At 36.2% G+C, this 17,206-nt stretch overlaps 1 protein-coding gene across 1 annotated transcript in view; it reads right to left on the reverse strand.

Moving 5' to 3' along the window:
- Positions 1 to 7,438: 7,438 nt before the first annotated feature.
- Positions 7,439 to 17,206, reverse strand: part of DSEL (dermatan sulfate epimerase like) — an 11,209-nt gene continuing 1,441 nt past the window's right edge. The window contains exon 2 of the mRNA XM_029959405.1: positions 7,439 to 16,850. Coding sequence (XP_029815265.1) covers positions 12,238 to 15,888 — 3,651 coding nt within the window. The 5' untranslated portion in view covers positions 15,889 to 16,850 and the 3' untranslated portion in view covers positions 7,439 to 12,237. The remainder of the gene's footprint in view (positions 16,851 to 17,206) is intronic.

Consider the following 17,206-nt stretch of genomic DNA (forward strand, 5'->3'; position numbering starts at 1 on the left):
ACTGCTTATTCACAGAAAATAAATAAAACCTCCAATGCATAGAAGATATGTGAAAAAAAATTGAAAACAAAGAATACAAGTGATGAGACATAGGATTTTGTTACATAAAATTATTTTGCTACAATCTAGTTTAATAACACTGAAGCAGGAGACCTAGAGATTTTGCAAATGACATCCCAGTTTTAAAGTATTTCATTTGAAATGCTTGGTAATAGAAAGCTCTCATATCCCTCACTCTTAACGTTTTGTTTTTAGTAGTTCACAGACATACATATTTTATGCATCCATTCCTAATGTAAATCTGTGATTTAAAAAAATAAATTAAAACCAAAGCTAACCCTCCAGATGTTACATTCTGAGATCCAATTTGTCATTAAACAAACCACATACGATGCCAGTAATTTTCACTTTTGTAAAAAGTGCTTAATTATAAAATTAAATGAAGCTTCTTTACAGAACCAATTGTGCTATTCTCCTTTGCAGAAACCTGAAATGATAGCCACATTGCACAACAGCTAACATAGACTACTATCATTACAAACATTACAGCAGACAATTGTTAACATGCCAAATTTTTGCATCCTTGCAGATGTCTAGATTGTTCAGACCTCTACAAAGTATTCTGATCTTACCCCTCTTTCTCCCTGTTGTTCATCTCAAGCTGCCACTGCCTTTTCATTCACACTACATGCTTCCCTCCTCTCATCCCCACTATCAGCCCAACTCCTTGAACTTGGCCTTGTACATACCATGCCTTGCATTGGCATATTTCACTAGTTCAGAACTAAAATATTAAGGATCTACAATGGCATCTTTCACCAACCTAAGAAATTAAGGGAGGGAGCCTCCAGCCTCCTTAAGACACATGAATGAGGCCACATGACAGCATTTGTTTTGATCAGTATGGGAATCAGTGTCTAGCCTTTGTGCTGACTCCAGCCACAGCTATCAATCTGAACCAGCACCAGAGGCTGTGCACCAGAGGCTGTGCAGAAGTCAGTTCTGTCAACTTACTTGTCTGTTCCCGAGTTCTGCTGTGTCATACACTTATAGCTTGATGAGCTAAAATATTGTGTTTCTAACATTCCAGAAAATTACCTTTTCTTTTACATGACTATGTATCCCACATCTGGGCATTTTCAATCTTTTAAGAACATCAGTCAAGGCCATGGAAGTTGTGTGATTATCTCATATGTCATGAGGTCAAAAGTACTTTCAAATGTTATTTTTTTAAATGCCTTCTCATTTCTGAGTCTGTAGGGTCCTCGAAAGTAAGAGATTTCCAAGATTTTTATCTACAAGTTAGGAAGAAGCAATAGGCTTCAAGTTTATACTTGTGGTTGCACAGCAAAGGTGACACTCCTGAGGGCCATCACATGGCAGGGACGTTCTGGCATGTATCTTCTCCTCCAGTTATGTCCTTTTGCTCTGCTGTGCTGGCAGCAGTGAAAGACAGAGCAAAAAAAAAAAAAATCTGCTAAGCCTTCTGATGAAAAAAGAGATCATTCTTTCCACAGCTTAGAGTATGCCCTGTGAGCACAATAAAAATATTCTATTTACAGTGTATTTTTGGCAATACTAAACTGCAAAAATTAAAAATTCTAGGCTATAACCTATCCTGTATTGATGGTTACTTCTGTCAATGCATAATATGAGTTAGCATATCATCATGTTTTTCTAGTGCCAGTAGATACTGACCTCAGTTAGAAATACATACACCCAAAAAATGTGATTCTATATACATTCAGGCAAGAGATATTGCTACATATTGATTAAAACTACTATTTTTTCTTCTTGACATAGCTTTTGTGTTGGTATCAGGACATCAAAGAACATCCTATTATTTTGTCCTAAAAAGATGATCACATAACAGCAGGATGAGAAGTGATGTTGTGCCTTGGTATTCATAGTTCAAGAGTCAGAGTTCTCATTCTGATATGAAAACCAACTATTTTTGATATACTAATCTGCCGGGTAAAGATCTTAGGCTACTTTTACAATCCTTTTGCAGTAAGAATTGAATGGTCCATTGTTGTAACATATAGTCTCTGTGGGTACTGAGTGCAGAACATAAGGAGTGCCCTTGAGTCCAGAGGTAATGTTTAATACGATGTGCTAATTTAAAATACATTAGCACTCTCTGCAGGATCTCTAGAATGTCCATCACCCAGGAAATGTTTCTGTTTAACAGAATTACAATGACAGAGATTTGAGGCATCACTGAGGATTTCTTTTTGGAGAAGTACACCCGTAACTCAAAGTCAAAAGACATGTAACCAGTACATGTCATTTGCTAAAAACATTTAAAATAGTTTAACATTTGTTTATTTAAATTCAACACTCTCTAGTCAATTAAACAAACTTAGATTTCTAATAGGGCTAGTCTTTTCTTCTTTCAGTAAATTTTGTCTCCCTCCAAATTTTGGAGAGGTACAGTTAACAAAATTTACAGGTGAACTTACTTAGATGAGTGAATTTTTATATCAAAATAAAAGCAGAATATTCAAACTTCACTTGTAAATAAGATCTACAAGAATAAAATATGATAAAATATGGTTAAATTAATTTTCCTTTATGTGTTTGCCAGTGTTTTCAGTGCTATGAACAGATTTGCCTCAGAGCAAGAAACCTATTAAGCTGCTGGCAATTCTGTCGCAGTTGAATTCATGAAGGGTGCAAAAGATACTGCAGATTTGGTTTACCACAGAATTCCAGCTAGGAGCTATCCACAATAATAATGATTACAACTGTGAACAATCTGTATTTTTTTGGATAAAGGTATTTTTTTTCTTATTTTAAATAAAAAAGGTGTATACAACTATAGTAATAAAGCTGCATCAGAGAAAATAAGGTTAAATTCTTTTTGTTGGTATAAGATGACATTCTGAAGTGTCTGTTGGAGTTTGCAACCACAGTTATATTCTGACTACTTTCTCTAATTTGTGACTTTAAGAAATTCTGATGGATTCCTACACAAAATGCCTGCAAGTACGATTTCTATTTTTAAAGCAACAGAAAGAAAATATAATGAAACAGTTCATCAAATTTACTCTTGATAAACAAATGTATCTTTCTAAAACAGATAAATAGAAGTCTTATAGTGAAACTACAGAATCAAAAAGAGGAACATAGGACGATCAGTCTCAGAAAACTTTCAGCTAAAATGCCACACTAAGAAAAAAATAGAAGTTCTTGATTTGCAAGGAAAGCAAGCCACAAACTAAACATTTCCCAGTAAGCTTCCTATATCAGAGCCTGTTTTAAGTTCTAAATTCAAAAAAAAATTATTGTATTTGCTGAGAGCCTTCATCACCTTCAAATCTTTGTGCACTTCACTGCATATATTTTCTGTGTACGACTTAGTTCAACACTATTGACATTGCTTGATTTCTAGCATTTTGACTCTTTCCCAAAATTAGCAGAATTTTAGGAACTGGGCGATATGCATGCACAACATTTATACTACGCTAGACTGTACTTGATTTTAGACAAAAGGCCAAGAAGTCCCTCACTACAAGAAAAACATTGAGGTGCTGGAGTGTATCCAAAGAAGGGTAATGAAGCTGGTGAAGGGCCTGGAGCACAAGTCTGAGGAGAAGCAGCTGAGGGAGCTGGGGTTGTTTAGTTTGAAGAAAAAAAGGCTGAGGGTGAATTTTATCATAACTCTATAACTATGTGAACGGAGGTTGTAGTGAGGTGAGGTCAGTCACTTCTCCCAAATAACAAATGATAGAACAAGAGGAAATGGCCTCAAGTTGTGTCAGGTAAGGATATGAGGAAAAATTTCTTCACCAAAGCGATTGTCAAGCATTGGAGTGGCCTGCTCAGGGAAGAGCTTGAGTCACAATTCATGGAGGTATTTAAAAAATGTGAGAGCATGGCACTTGGGGACATGGTTTAATGGTGGACTTGGCAGTGCTGGGCTGGCCTTGATGATCTTAAGGGTCTTTTCCAACCTAAATGATTCTATGACTATACTGCAAATTATTATGTTTAAGGATAAATTGCAAGTGGTTCATGGAAGCAGATTGAGATTTGAGCTATTTAAATTCAACTTCCATCACACCCACAGAATCCTCTATAAACCCTATATAAGTTACTGAATTTTAGTCACTAAAATATAGATGCTAACAGAAATTTACCATTTAGACTACGAGATCTTAAAAGTTATGGACAATTTCTCCCACTATAAATAATACATCTCTAATAGTAACAAAAAATTAAATTAAAATGGAGTTACTAAGTGTTCACTGAAAACACAACATAAAAGTCACTAAGCACAAAAGTAACTGCAAGGCATCTAAATGAGGTTAAAATCACCTTTTCATGAGGTTATTGCATCTGCTTTCAGTTAAAAACTGTGTATCTAGCTGATTCTGTTTCAGAAATCCAACAAAAGCAAATTGGTCATATTTGTACCTGTTTTGCAGGATACATTATAGAGCACAAGAAGTAATAACTTAACAACACATTTAATAGTAGTTTTTCTAACCTGACCCTATAGATTTTTTCTAAACTTGAATAACATCTAACCATCTTTTTTTTTATAAATGATATATTTACATTTAACTTCCAAGGAAATGTAATTTTTTTCTTTTCATTTTGCCTGCACCTTTAAATCAAAAAGAAAATGTCACCTATATTAATTTAAGAGGCAGTAAAGCAATGATATATACATTAGCTGTTTAAAACTGTACCTTTAACTTCTAAACTTCTCAAGGGAGATTCTTCAAAGGGTGTTATGAGTCTGTTGCTATGCAGAGCAAACTGAGCTAAATGCAGATGAAGCAGATTGCTGGCAAACACTTCTAACAAACTGTGAACAATGAAAACCAGAAACCTTTGTATATTGTCCAGCCTGGTTCTTTACTAATCATTCTATTCACTTCATGTATTAAGGGTATTAAGGCGTGGCTATTATCAGAGAAAAATGGAATACAAATAAGTAAATTCCTACTCACTGAAATCAACAGGAACATTCATTATGTATTATTTGCTAATGTACCCTGGAGGGATTTAGAGGTACAGACATACATTCACGTAACAGCAACTTAAAAAATTCCTAGTATATCAACAAAGCCAGGGTATTTTCACGTGGGCTTGCTCTTTTCTTTCAGCAAATAGAAGAAAATTCATCTTAGTCTAGCTTGCTATTAAAGAGTGTTATAAAGGTTAGTAATTAGGTTGAGGAATAGATGAGGGCTACACTCATACTTTTAAAAGTATGACTAACTGATAGCATTATGTCTATAATACACAAGTTTTCATATCACCTCTATTTTGCTCAGCAACAATGCAGTTCATTCTTTAACATGAAAAATTTATTATTGCAGAAGTAAACCTTTCTTTCAAATGTCACCAAAGGATGCTGGCAGTTGAGAAATCATCAATATTGAATCTATACCCAGCAGGCAAAGCTGCATTCTATAATTGAAAAGCATCCTTTGGTGCCAACAATTGTGTTATACAGCTACATTGGTTAATAGTTATCCTGTTACAAATTAACACAGCTTGGGAATACAAAAGAATAACACTGCTTTGAAGGAAAAAAACCAAAATAAATACAAAGCAAACTTCCTTTTAACTTCTAGTTCCATCAGTACTCATTTGGTATTTTGAAACAATGTTCAGCTGATCTGTTAAAGTGAATAATAAAGTCTGTTATTCAGGCATTCACAGTGCATGACATGTCAGCTCATTAAGACCTAAATATTCTAACACACATTTTAAAGTCTGTTCTCCTCAGTAGCTGAATGCTTTGTTTCTCCTGTTTCTCAGTTCATTTCTGTGTACCTATCCTAGTCCTCACCACCCCTGAGATTATGTTCCTTGAAATCAAGTGGCAGCTGTAGGATGTAATTTATGAAGAGAACAGACTCGAAGCTCCTGAAACATAGAAGAAGGTTCAAAAAGTAACAAAATTAACATTTCAAACTAAGATTCAGAAAACATGGGAAAAAAGTCTATTTCAAGGCAAGCTGTAGGAAGAAAACACAAAAAGGTTTTAAAAAAAGTCCAAAGAAAATGTAAGCAATTGCTCTCTTAGAAAAGCAATTAAGAAGGAAAATAATACTGGATTTTACAGATACAAGTATGCATTAATTATCTCTGACAGTCCACCTTTTATCATGCTCCTGGTATTAGTTTCCTCTCAGTTTTGTACATAGCATTTATTCCCTGTGAACAACCTTTCAGAAAACAGCTGGAGATAAACAGTGTCAAAGAATTTGCAATAGACAGCAGCATTTTTTTACAACAGACCTTGCTGTTTCTATCATAATGGGTATTTTCCATGCAACTCTCTCAAAAGCCAAAGCTGGGTTCAAGAATCAGAAGGTCAAAAAAAATTTACCTGTGAGAGTACAGTGACATGACCTAGGATGACCTAAAAAGCAAAAGCACATGCTGCACAATCATTCAGCAGTCACTAACAGGGGCAACACAGGGCTAACACTCTCCAGAAAAAGAAAACCAAAATCACACACAACAAACAAACAAAAAACCCCAAAACCAAAACAGAAAAAAACCACCAAAACCCAAAAAACCAAAACCCAACATTAAACCTATTTCACAATTAAATATCACATAAAAAAAGACTTAAAAACATGCCAACTTTTGCTTTACAACATCCTGTAGTTCACAGGAGAGATAAAATCAGGTCTTATTCTTGCTATGTTTAAGGTATATCCCAAGCATACTCTTCTAAATTAAATAAACAAAAAAAATCAGTTAAACCTGCAAAACTCTGCTGCAGAACACTAGATGCAACTGAGATGCACCTGCATCTATTGGTTATAGATCTTTGCAGCAATAAGGATGCTGAACTACGTGTGCCTCTGGATCTGACAGATGCTGTCTGTGCCAGCCCACATTCAGCAAAAGAGATCCAGAGGGCTTCAGTTATTCCAGTCATCTTGATTATGAGTCTTAAAAACAAATAAATTAAACACACTAGAGAACATTCATGGTCACTGCAACTTGCTTACCTACACTTAAATTTAAGAATATTCTCTGTGCCAACTATCAGTCTCTGAAAAAATTCCAGGGTGTAGTTCAGGAACTAGAAGAGGCACTATTCTAAATACACAGTTTGCATATAGCTAACATGTTTATAGACTAAGAGACTTCAAAATTATGGATTGAACCAGCTGTCCCAAGAACTGAATGGGAAATCACCCTTTCTGTTCTAGGAATATAGCTATTTTGTGGTCTTTTACTTAACACCAAATGTACTTACTGTGGATCCAAGGGCAGACAAATCAGGTCTTGCTATCAATACTTTCTGAAAAGTAACAGTGGTTTCCATATTCAAAACAAACAAAAACAGATGTATTTTTTAATTTTAAATACATACACTTGACCATATCACAAAGTTTTGTGATATCCTAAGTGGTGAAATAATTTTTGGGAAAAAAAAAAGAATAACACAAATATATTATTTTACTAACAACAGCTTTATTTTATGCAGGATGTTTCACAAAATTTTGTTTGGACAGTGTATGCACTGGAACTGCTCAGACACAGAAATCTACTTACATGTAAGACCATACACATATAAATCTAGATTCACCCTACTTCATTTGAAATCTGTCAGTGGGCATCTAAAGTAAGAGTTCCATCACTCTTGGCTTTTGAGTATTTAAAAAGAGGGAAGCAATATCTGATTTACCTTTGAAGGCAGCATGCGCTTTCCATTGATTCTAGGGTGACAAAACTCCTTATTTAGGTATGAAAGTTAAATTACCTAATATGAAATAGATTATTTCAGGTCATGTTCATAAACTCCACAATATCTTTCTCAGTAAAGGCAGTAAACAAAGTGTTGAATTTATACCAGCATAAATTTAGAGCCTTTCAGAAATTATTCTCTTATAGACAACTGTGAATGAAATCAGACTGTCCTTGTTTTCCTCCATCACATATAACTCTCAGCATATTGTCAGCTCAAAAGATGTATAGTTTAATTTAAAACAGTATCATTTCAGCAACATGAAATAGCACTTTCCCATTATTAAGTATTTTCTGAGACAGCATGAGATTACCCATCCACATCCTTTATGAGAATAGTGTTGATCATATATCAGCAAATTTCTCTTCACTGAAGAAAATCAAAGTCCTAACATTTGAAAATTGTACTTTGTAGATTATTTTGATTATCTGTTTGTTTCTACACCTCCTTTTGTAAGCGTATAAATTTATCAGACAGCCTACAGGTAGTTTTGATTAGAATATAGAGAAATTTTATTTTTTTACATTATTAAAATACATTTCCTTTTGTCATCAAATAACAAGAATGGTAATCTTTCATGATCATTTGAGATATTTACTTCCTTTAATTTCTTCTGTTTTGGAATAGTCAAGCTAACTAGTTGATAATAGTCTGATGACAGTAGATGATAGTATTTTGTTCCTGTTGAAATCGATAGCACAACTTTAACTGAGATCAGCATGGTATAATTCCACTTATGTTCCAAATCTGAGCAGCTCTCAATTTACAGTTTTGACTCATAATTCAGAATCAATAATATTCCACAATATGGAAATATGGAATTTGAGACTGTGTCTCCAGACAGACTCTTCACTTGGAAGACAGCCCATCCATTATGCAACTTAAACGAAGGTTTCAGTCTGAACCGAAGCTAAAGGGGAGTCTAGAGAAAGGAATGAAAGCTTATGTTGCTCTGATCACAGAACTGTTAGGATCCAGTACTCATCCTCTTGAAGAAAATTTGTGTAAATAAAAAGAAATAATTTTGATAAATTACTAAGTCACCTAAAGAAATATCACAGTTTCTAATTACAAAACATTACAACATATGGAACCCAGCATATGGGCCACTTGCAAAAGGGGTAACTTTTTTAACTTATAGAAATATTGAGATCACATGTTTTCGTCCTTAGTCTTGAACTTTACACTTTAAATGTTTTTAGGAGTGCAGTATTATATTCCAGTTAATGTATGTTTATGTTCATCAAATAAATAGTGTCTCTAATAATGGAAATAACTGACTGTAGGATAGACAGAAGTCTGCTAGTAGTCATACCATTTGTTCAACAGCAAGTGAAACAAATAAAAAAAATTCCGACCCATGACTGCAGCTTTACAAATCAGTTAACAAAAACTTTATAGAACTGGAAAAGAATTTTTTGTTTAAATTCCATTTTAACACATCAGAATGGTATTACACCATGAGTTGTGCTATATATTTTACATAATTGAGGATCTTGTACAGAAATTAAACTCAAGATCTGGCAAATTAACTGTTCAAACATAAATTTGATGAGGACTGCACGCCAACTGTGTGTTAAGAGGGTGAAAGGGACAAATTTGACCATGATACTGTGGCTCATCTACACAGATGTTGCTCTAGCAAAAGCCTATTGGGAGTAATAGAGCCATTTAGATGTGCTCAGAGACTATAGATTTAAGCTATTTGATAGAACTCTGAATGCCAAGACCTATCTGCGTCTCCCCAGGGCCAATGTCACTTAGTTACAAAGCAAGTAAATAACTGACATATTTTCCTTGGTGTTTATTTTTCTTATGCTTCCAAATATGATTCAGAGATAAGCATTTAAATTAAGCCTGCCTTTTTAAAAAAATACATCAAAATCTTAGCTGTGTCATAATTGGACAATTCAAACCACAATACAGTACAAATAAGTATCAACATTTAACAGAAGCAGAAAAAGGAAGCAAAGTTAAGATAAAGTACTGAGACTAGTTTTCATAAGCAGAACACTTTTCAATACAATGTCCTAAACAGGCATGCTTTTCAAAAAGGTCAAACAATTCTCAAAGTTTACTGACAGTCTTAAACACTACTATATGGAGAAAGGGGAGGTTAATGTCTGTGTCTATGTGGTGACCATTCCTCCTCTGGATTCTAGTGACAAGAGAATAACTCTGTATACCCACAAATCTTACCTTCAGTTGCCCTAAAACATCTGAGAGAGCAAAGCCTTTTTATTTGTTCTGGTTTAGAGTGTAAATTGTGGAAATAGAAGGTGAATGCTGAAATTTATTCTATCAAGTACAAACTGAAGAGACATCAGTACTTTTTTTTTTAACATACAACCAAAATGGCTTCAGAGAGAAGTCAATTCGAGAGAATGATACTTGTTTCACTAAAATATCAATGTATATTTACCTGTTTAATATTTCTTTTAACATGGCACTCCACCTAGCCAAGGGTGAAACACAGGTCTGAAGGGGAAAATACAACTACCTCTAGTAAAGGACAGGTAAGTTATTGTAAGTGAGACCACAAATTATCAATAGCTTTATCATGGTAGAGACCTCTTTTCACATATTAATGACTGCCTGAGAAAGAGCTATTTTTATCTAGGTCGTAATGAAATATCCCAATGTGCTCCAAAGGATGTGAAATGTACCTATGGGAGGGACAAAACAGTGGAGTAAGACAGGGACATAATTCTAAGATTAGAAGAAAAGACAAGAACTTCTATACACTAAAAATTAGCAAGGGGACCTGTAATCTGTACGAAGAAACTCACCGCACTTTGACATTGCCTAATGTTTACCACCCAAATAAACAGCACTTGCACGCATATTTCAATACAATAAGCCAAAGCTCAGATTCCAGCTCCCACAAACCGAAGCATATTTCAGGACAATTCCATTTGTAATGAAAAACAAACGGTAAAGGAAATAGATGTCTCTTTGTGATCTGATTTACACATCTGCAGACATTTACAATATGCATGCATTTCCAGGGAATACTGAGCAAGTTAAACTGGGAAATGGGAATTTTTTTTCTTAATGGACATGCGAAACAAAGAGTGTGACTCAAGAAGAAAATAAGCTGTGACAAATACATGTCTATCCTATCAGGCCTATTTGTTTCCAAACCTAAATCACAGTACAGCATCATGTTAAAGAAACACCAATCATTATAAAAATCAGACAACTTTGGAAATAGTTTACTGCAGGGAAACATCACTCAAATGTGAGGTGGCTTAGGGACAGGTGATTTTCAGATCTCTCCCCTTGCTGAAAGAAGACCTGAGGTTAGCAATGGCTGTCCTTCAGAAATTCATCATACAGACAAGCAAAACATCCCTCAGCAACACAGACCTACAGGTTTATCTGAGGTCTTCTAAATCTCAGACAGTCATTTTATGCAAACATCAGCAATAAGCCATGGCCAATGACATCAAATATTTGCACTGGTCCCAGGGAAATTACGCACAAGAATCACCAGAGAAACGTGTTACAACAAAGAAGGATGGAAGAGTCTCACTCGAAAAGAGAAAATCTATGCAGAACCTCTCAGACAAGAGGTTCAGAAAAAAGCAGTGCAAGAAGCCAATATGTTAATAACCTTCAAAATTAGGTTATGTTGAGCCAGGTCAAAACTACACAAAATCTTCTCCAAATTTAACTGCTCATTTGGGGAATCTTGCTAGTTTCTTAGATTTTGTCCCATTTCTTTTTCTCCAGATAGTTTACTTCAGGCTCACAAAGGGTACCACATTATCAGGCATAGAGAATTAAGTCTTCTCTTTCATCAAACTTCAAAACCCAGTTTAAGCACCACATCCCTGAGCTGAAGGAACCATATCCTACAATGAGATTTCATATCCACATCAATTTCAATCCCAGGTCTCTCTGCTCAGTCTGTAAATAAGGAACTAGATTTACTCAAATGTTCTGTTTCCTCCTGCTGAAGGGATGCTGAACAACCTTAAATCTTAGCTTATGTTTATTTTGCACCACTATAGTGACCAGTGAGACACAGACAGAATGCTTCAGTAAACCCATCCAAGGGTGCCAATTATCACCACTGGGAACAAGACCAGTTTAACAAGTATAATTTCATATAAGCCATCATACAATCATAAAATGATAAGTACTTTCAGGTACTAACCACTTGGGCTGGAATCAGACTGGTGAGCTGGAGGTGAAAAGCTCTCTGTTCTATTACTAATCCCCTGAGCTATAGAGGCCCCAGATGGTAGTTCTGCAAAGGTTCACACAGCTTTTTTTGAAAGGCAGCAAAAGTAGTTACGATTTCTTTTTAAAGAAAAACAAATCAAAACAAAACAAACAAAAAATCCTCCACAGTTTCAAGAACAGTTACTTTTTTCTTAAAATAATCTCTCTGAAAGTAGTAGACTGTACACATTTTACAAGAATAAACAAACTTCTATAGTATTTATCCACAAATTGGGAGTCAGAGATCATTAGTGCAAATTTCTGCTGACCAGCAGCATTTATTCTATAAACTTTGGGTATCCTAAGTGGTCCATCAGTGAATAACAGATATCCTCAATTTGTCTAATCTCTTCACGTGGCATGTTTTTTTTCCAGGCATGAATGCTACTTGGTGAAATTTCCCCTTCATAAGGAAGATAGAAAAGACTGGTGGAGGTGGCAAATAATATTTGGTTTAAGCTAGCAGGAGGAAGAGGAATACCAAGAAAGGCAAAAATTGTTTCAGCCGTCTTCTGAGGAAAGTTCACAATATCTTCAAACTTGATCAGCTGATAATTTGTTGGGAGTAAGTCCCCATTTATTCTCATTGCTGCTGCTGTGTTTGCTAGCCATAAATAGGACAACACCGAAATAGGATTTGAATTAGAATTTGAAAATTCTTTTCTCAGTGGTTCATATTCGGAGGCATAGCCTTCATTTAAACTACATTTTTCTTTACCATTCTCCCCTTTAAACATCGCAGCCAAGTGTTGTGGAACATTTTTCAAGGAGTAAAGGCTTGGTTTATTTTTGTACAACATTGAATAGACCCATGCCCGTGGGTCCCTCACTACATATAAAGCTTTCATTGATGGTCCTAGGATTTCCTGAAAGAAGGGAAGCTTTAATGTCCAGCTCCCACTGCTTAAACTAAGCACAGGTCGTGCATTAGGATAATAGATGAGATGTCTTCTCAGTTCCCTGATATATTCAGCATCTTTTTCTTGACTCCCTCTTGCCCTGCTTCTTTGCTCTGACAGGGATTCTCTCTTTCTGGATCTTTTCTTTTTGTCCTTGCTTAATGCAGAATGCTGAGCAATTTTACTTCTGCTAGCTTCATACAAATGAATGTTTTGTAAATGCAACTTTGTATCTCGAACTAGAGACTGGAGCCACCCTTGGATAAGACGAAAATTACCACTCTGAACATCAGAAACCTTCCATTCACATGGATCTACAAAGGAATCAATTTCAAATTCAGTCTCGGGAATTTCAAGATAGGGTGTAGGTATTCTAATGTATAAAAAGTCACTGGTATTGAAAAACAGCTGTTTTAAAATTTCTGCACCAGAAGTGGGAAGTGAAGTAATGATAACATCTGGCAAAACAACGGGGTTTCCTTCTAATTGTTTGGCTTTATTGCCTTTATCATGTTCTAGCCTTACCATGTCACTGCTCCATTTTGCACAGAGGGGCTGAGTACACATGCTCCACACATCCACCAATTCAATAAGCCACAGTGTGACAACCAGTAGCAGAATCCAACGCAACATTTTACCAAAGGATATGTAAAATCGCCACTGAAAAGCCAATATGACCAAACTGACACCCAAAATTAACCCTGCGATTATGTTCACTTTGAATCCAAATGGGAAAACCACTCTATTATTTTTTATCTCTTTTTTCACAGATTCAGTACCGACACCAAACTTGGTCACTTTATTTTCATGAATTACTTTGGCAAAACCACCAAATCCCAAGTAATCGAACCTTGCCTTTAAATTCTGATACTCTGTCACAACAGAGATGGTATTTTCGGTGTGGTTGACACTGAGTGAAATCTGAAATCCAGATTTTGCATTATCTATGAGTCTACAGTCAGAAACATTGACATACGGGCCATAGAAAAGGTAAACAATCCTTGTAAGTGTATTTTTCATTGGAAAGGTAACATTTACAAACTGGGTCCATCGCTTTTTGAATTCAGCTGCTTGTTCAGCCTCCTGTATCCTAGCAACAGGGCTACTCCCACGATGATCAAACCAAAACATCTTGTAGTGGGCATCCCACACATCCATCATAGCTCCATTGTACTTGTTCTTAAACTTATAGGGTATGTACTTAAAATCAATGTCAAGATTATGAAAAAAGGCACTGACAGAATTAACAGGAGAGTCTTCCTCCTTCTCAATATGGTCTACTACTAACAGTGTCTGAGAATTTAAGAGCAGCAAAACGCGATATACGCTTTTCAGTTTCATTGCTGATGTGTAAGCAGATACTGCCTCACCACTCACAAACATCATGTCTCCAGCCTGGGAGGCTGTTATAATTTCTCCAGTTGAGTCTCCAACCTCATCACCAATCCACTTCAGCCACTGGGCACATTCACCAAGCTGTCCTTCCCAAGGTTGGTTGCACTGGCTAGTAGGAGATGGAGCAAAGACCAAGACATTGTTTAGATGGCTGAGTTTAGGTCCATAAAGAGCCTCAGATACAAACACCTGTCCATTGGGAGCAAAAGTGAAAGAGTTCTGATCAGGATGTTCATGTCCTGGATTGAAACTTCTCCACCCATCAATCCAGGCATAGGGTTGAAAGTGAACGATATCATAGACAGCACGTCCACCGAGTTTTCCAGACTTAAAGGACACAAAGGTGTTTGTCTGAGTGTTTGGCAATCCAGCCCCGTAAGTAACAACTCCCCAGTTAGGAAACACATGCATTTTAGCAGTACCATAGTCAGGAGGAGGCTGAGGAGTGATTTCAGCAGCATACCATATAAATTCAGTATGTAATGTGCTCCACCTCTGTGCAGTGGATGGCACCATTGGCCCATCTTTGGGTCTGTGTTTTCTAATCTGTTGTGCCAGCCAGTTGCCGGCTCCATTCTTCATTATAAACTTATCCAAGAAAACCAGTTGGCTCTCAGGACCATAAAACCAGTTGTAATTAGAATCCGCTACGCCCACAGTCCTCTGAAAGCCTGGTAACAGGGTGGCATAGTAAAACCAAAAGTGCATTTTGAGCCAGTTATTCTCCAAGTTGTTAATACCAAAGTGGCGCTGGGCCAGGAAAACATACTGGGTTACTGACTTGGCTGTGTAACTCCCATAAGCTACTCCTTCATCTAGAGACCCATCTACAATATGATTGAGCAGAAACATGGTTTTCTCCATCACATCAACAACAGTGTGTTTCCAAATATTTGCCCGAGATCCTTTGTCCACTCCTGCAACCAAAGCCCCAATAAGCAAAGCAAGCATATTGGTTGCCTGGTGATTATGGAGAAGCTGCTTTCCCCAGGAACGAACCTTGGAGTACTCATACATTTCCTCGCTTACAGACCATATCTTCTCCAGATATTTTTGTCTTCTCTCATTTTCCAGTGAATTATACAAGAAGTCAAAAGCAGTGGCAAATCCTGTTAGAGAGTGACCAAGTGGCACTTCATCTCCGGGTGCATTCTCAACCAACCAGTTTTTGTAGCCAGCCATTCTATCCATATATTCTATGGCAAAATCAAATGCAGCTTTATCTTCGGGGCACAGCAAACAATAAAATGCTAGAGGTGGCAGATTGTTACCATAAATCTCATTCCACTTCGCAGCAAAATCAGCGTACTTGGGTGGAGGTAGATAGTATAAAGGGTTGGAGAGCATAACCATCACGGCACTTCTGATGACTCTAAAGAGATGCAAATGGCTTGTGTGAGCCTTCTGCCTCAGTGCTTGAACATCTTGAGCGTCGAAATACAAGCTTGGATGAAGGACTGTTTTTTTCAGCTTCTGCTCAGCACTAAGGCCTTCAAGTTGCTGTTTTTCATATTGATCTACATGTTCTATGAAAGTCACCCAATCAGAGTAATTGCTTACAGATTCTTCAAAAGTGAAGACATCAAACATCATTAATGCTAGAAATAAAGTATGCCCCGCGAACATCAGAGCCATGATCCATTAGGCAGCTCCTCTTCCCCAGACATGCATTTCCTTACAAAACACAATGTCCAGATATCAAAATTTCATCCAGTTAGTAAAAACTCTAATATCTTAAGGCATATTTTTAAGATAAAAGATTTAGCGTACACTGTGCATTATAAGAGAGGCTCAGACTACTCGCAATCTGAGATACAACATTGAAATGTCAAGGCTCTTGAAAACTTAAATCTCAGGTGCCTTGTCTGTTCACACTTTTCTCAAACACAATACAACATAAACACTAAAATCAGGTTAAAAATAATATCTCTAAGATATGAATATAAAACACAGGTCAACAATGCACAGTACAGAGTGAAACACTATCTCTTGATAACTTGAAAAACTTCACCTGAAAAAAGGGATCAGAGTCATAGGTTCGCTTTTTTAAAAAGCTTTCAATCAGGTCAGATTCCACTTTTAGAATTGACAAAAACCCCACTGGTCAAAAAATGATACAATTTATTCAAAACAGTGTGTTATATTTGATAAAATAGGGCATTTACAGCACTTGGAAAACAGACTCCAAAACTGAAATTACTGTCTTCAGTTTTCGCTTTATCTCAATTTCCATACACATTCTTTCCATCTTTCTCTTTTGGGATTCATGGAGGGGCAAGAAGGAAAACAATAACAGAAAAAATCAACATAGATCCTCCATTAGATCCTTTTGATGAAACTGCAGCGCTTTTAACCACTATTCTTCTCTGTTTGTGAAAAGTGCATCTGAATTAACAGTCACAGAGTACTGACATATTTTCAAGTCTTCTTTCATCTTATCTTCAGCTAGTGATGCCCAAATTTGGCCTCAATGATTCAAAAAATCCTTCTCTTTCCATTATGACGCAAAAGGAAAACATGTGAAAAGGCAGAAAGCCAATACTTCCTTGTCAAAAGAGCAGTTTCAGGTTTCCTTCCACTTTGCATGTTGGTTCTTTCTGTGAAAACAGAAACAAAAGTTCTCTGAAGCTGTGCAGGTGTCGGAACATATTTGAAGTACTTTGACTAGCGAAGTGCCGCTACCTTTCTAAGAAAGATGAGTTAATTCACCTTTCCTTTTCCAGAAATTAATAAATAAATAAATAAATAAAAAATAGCATTTTCGAAGTTCCACAAAATTCATCCTTGGCATAAGAGCAATTCGGATTCACCTTTTCCTGCGTGAACAAGACGTCTCAGGGCATCTTTTGCCGTTATGCTACCAGGAGCTACCCGAGAAAATAAATCTGACCGCATGCCACCAAAATTAAAAACAAAATTAAACGCTCAAATTAAAAACAAAACGAAAGACTAT

This window comes from Manacus vitellinus, unplaced genomic scaffold, assembly GCF_001715985.3.
Source record: "Manacus vitellinus isolate BGI_N305 unplaced genomic scaffold, ASM171598v3 scaffold_1_pilon, whole genome shotgun sequence".
NCBI lineage: Eukaryota > Metazoa > Chordata > Aves > Passeriformes > Pipridae > Manacus > Manacus vitellinus.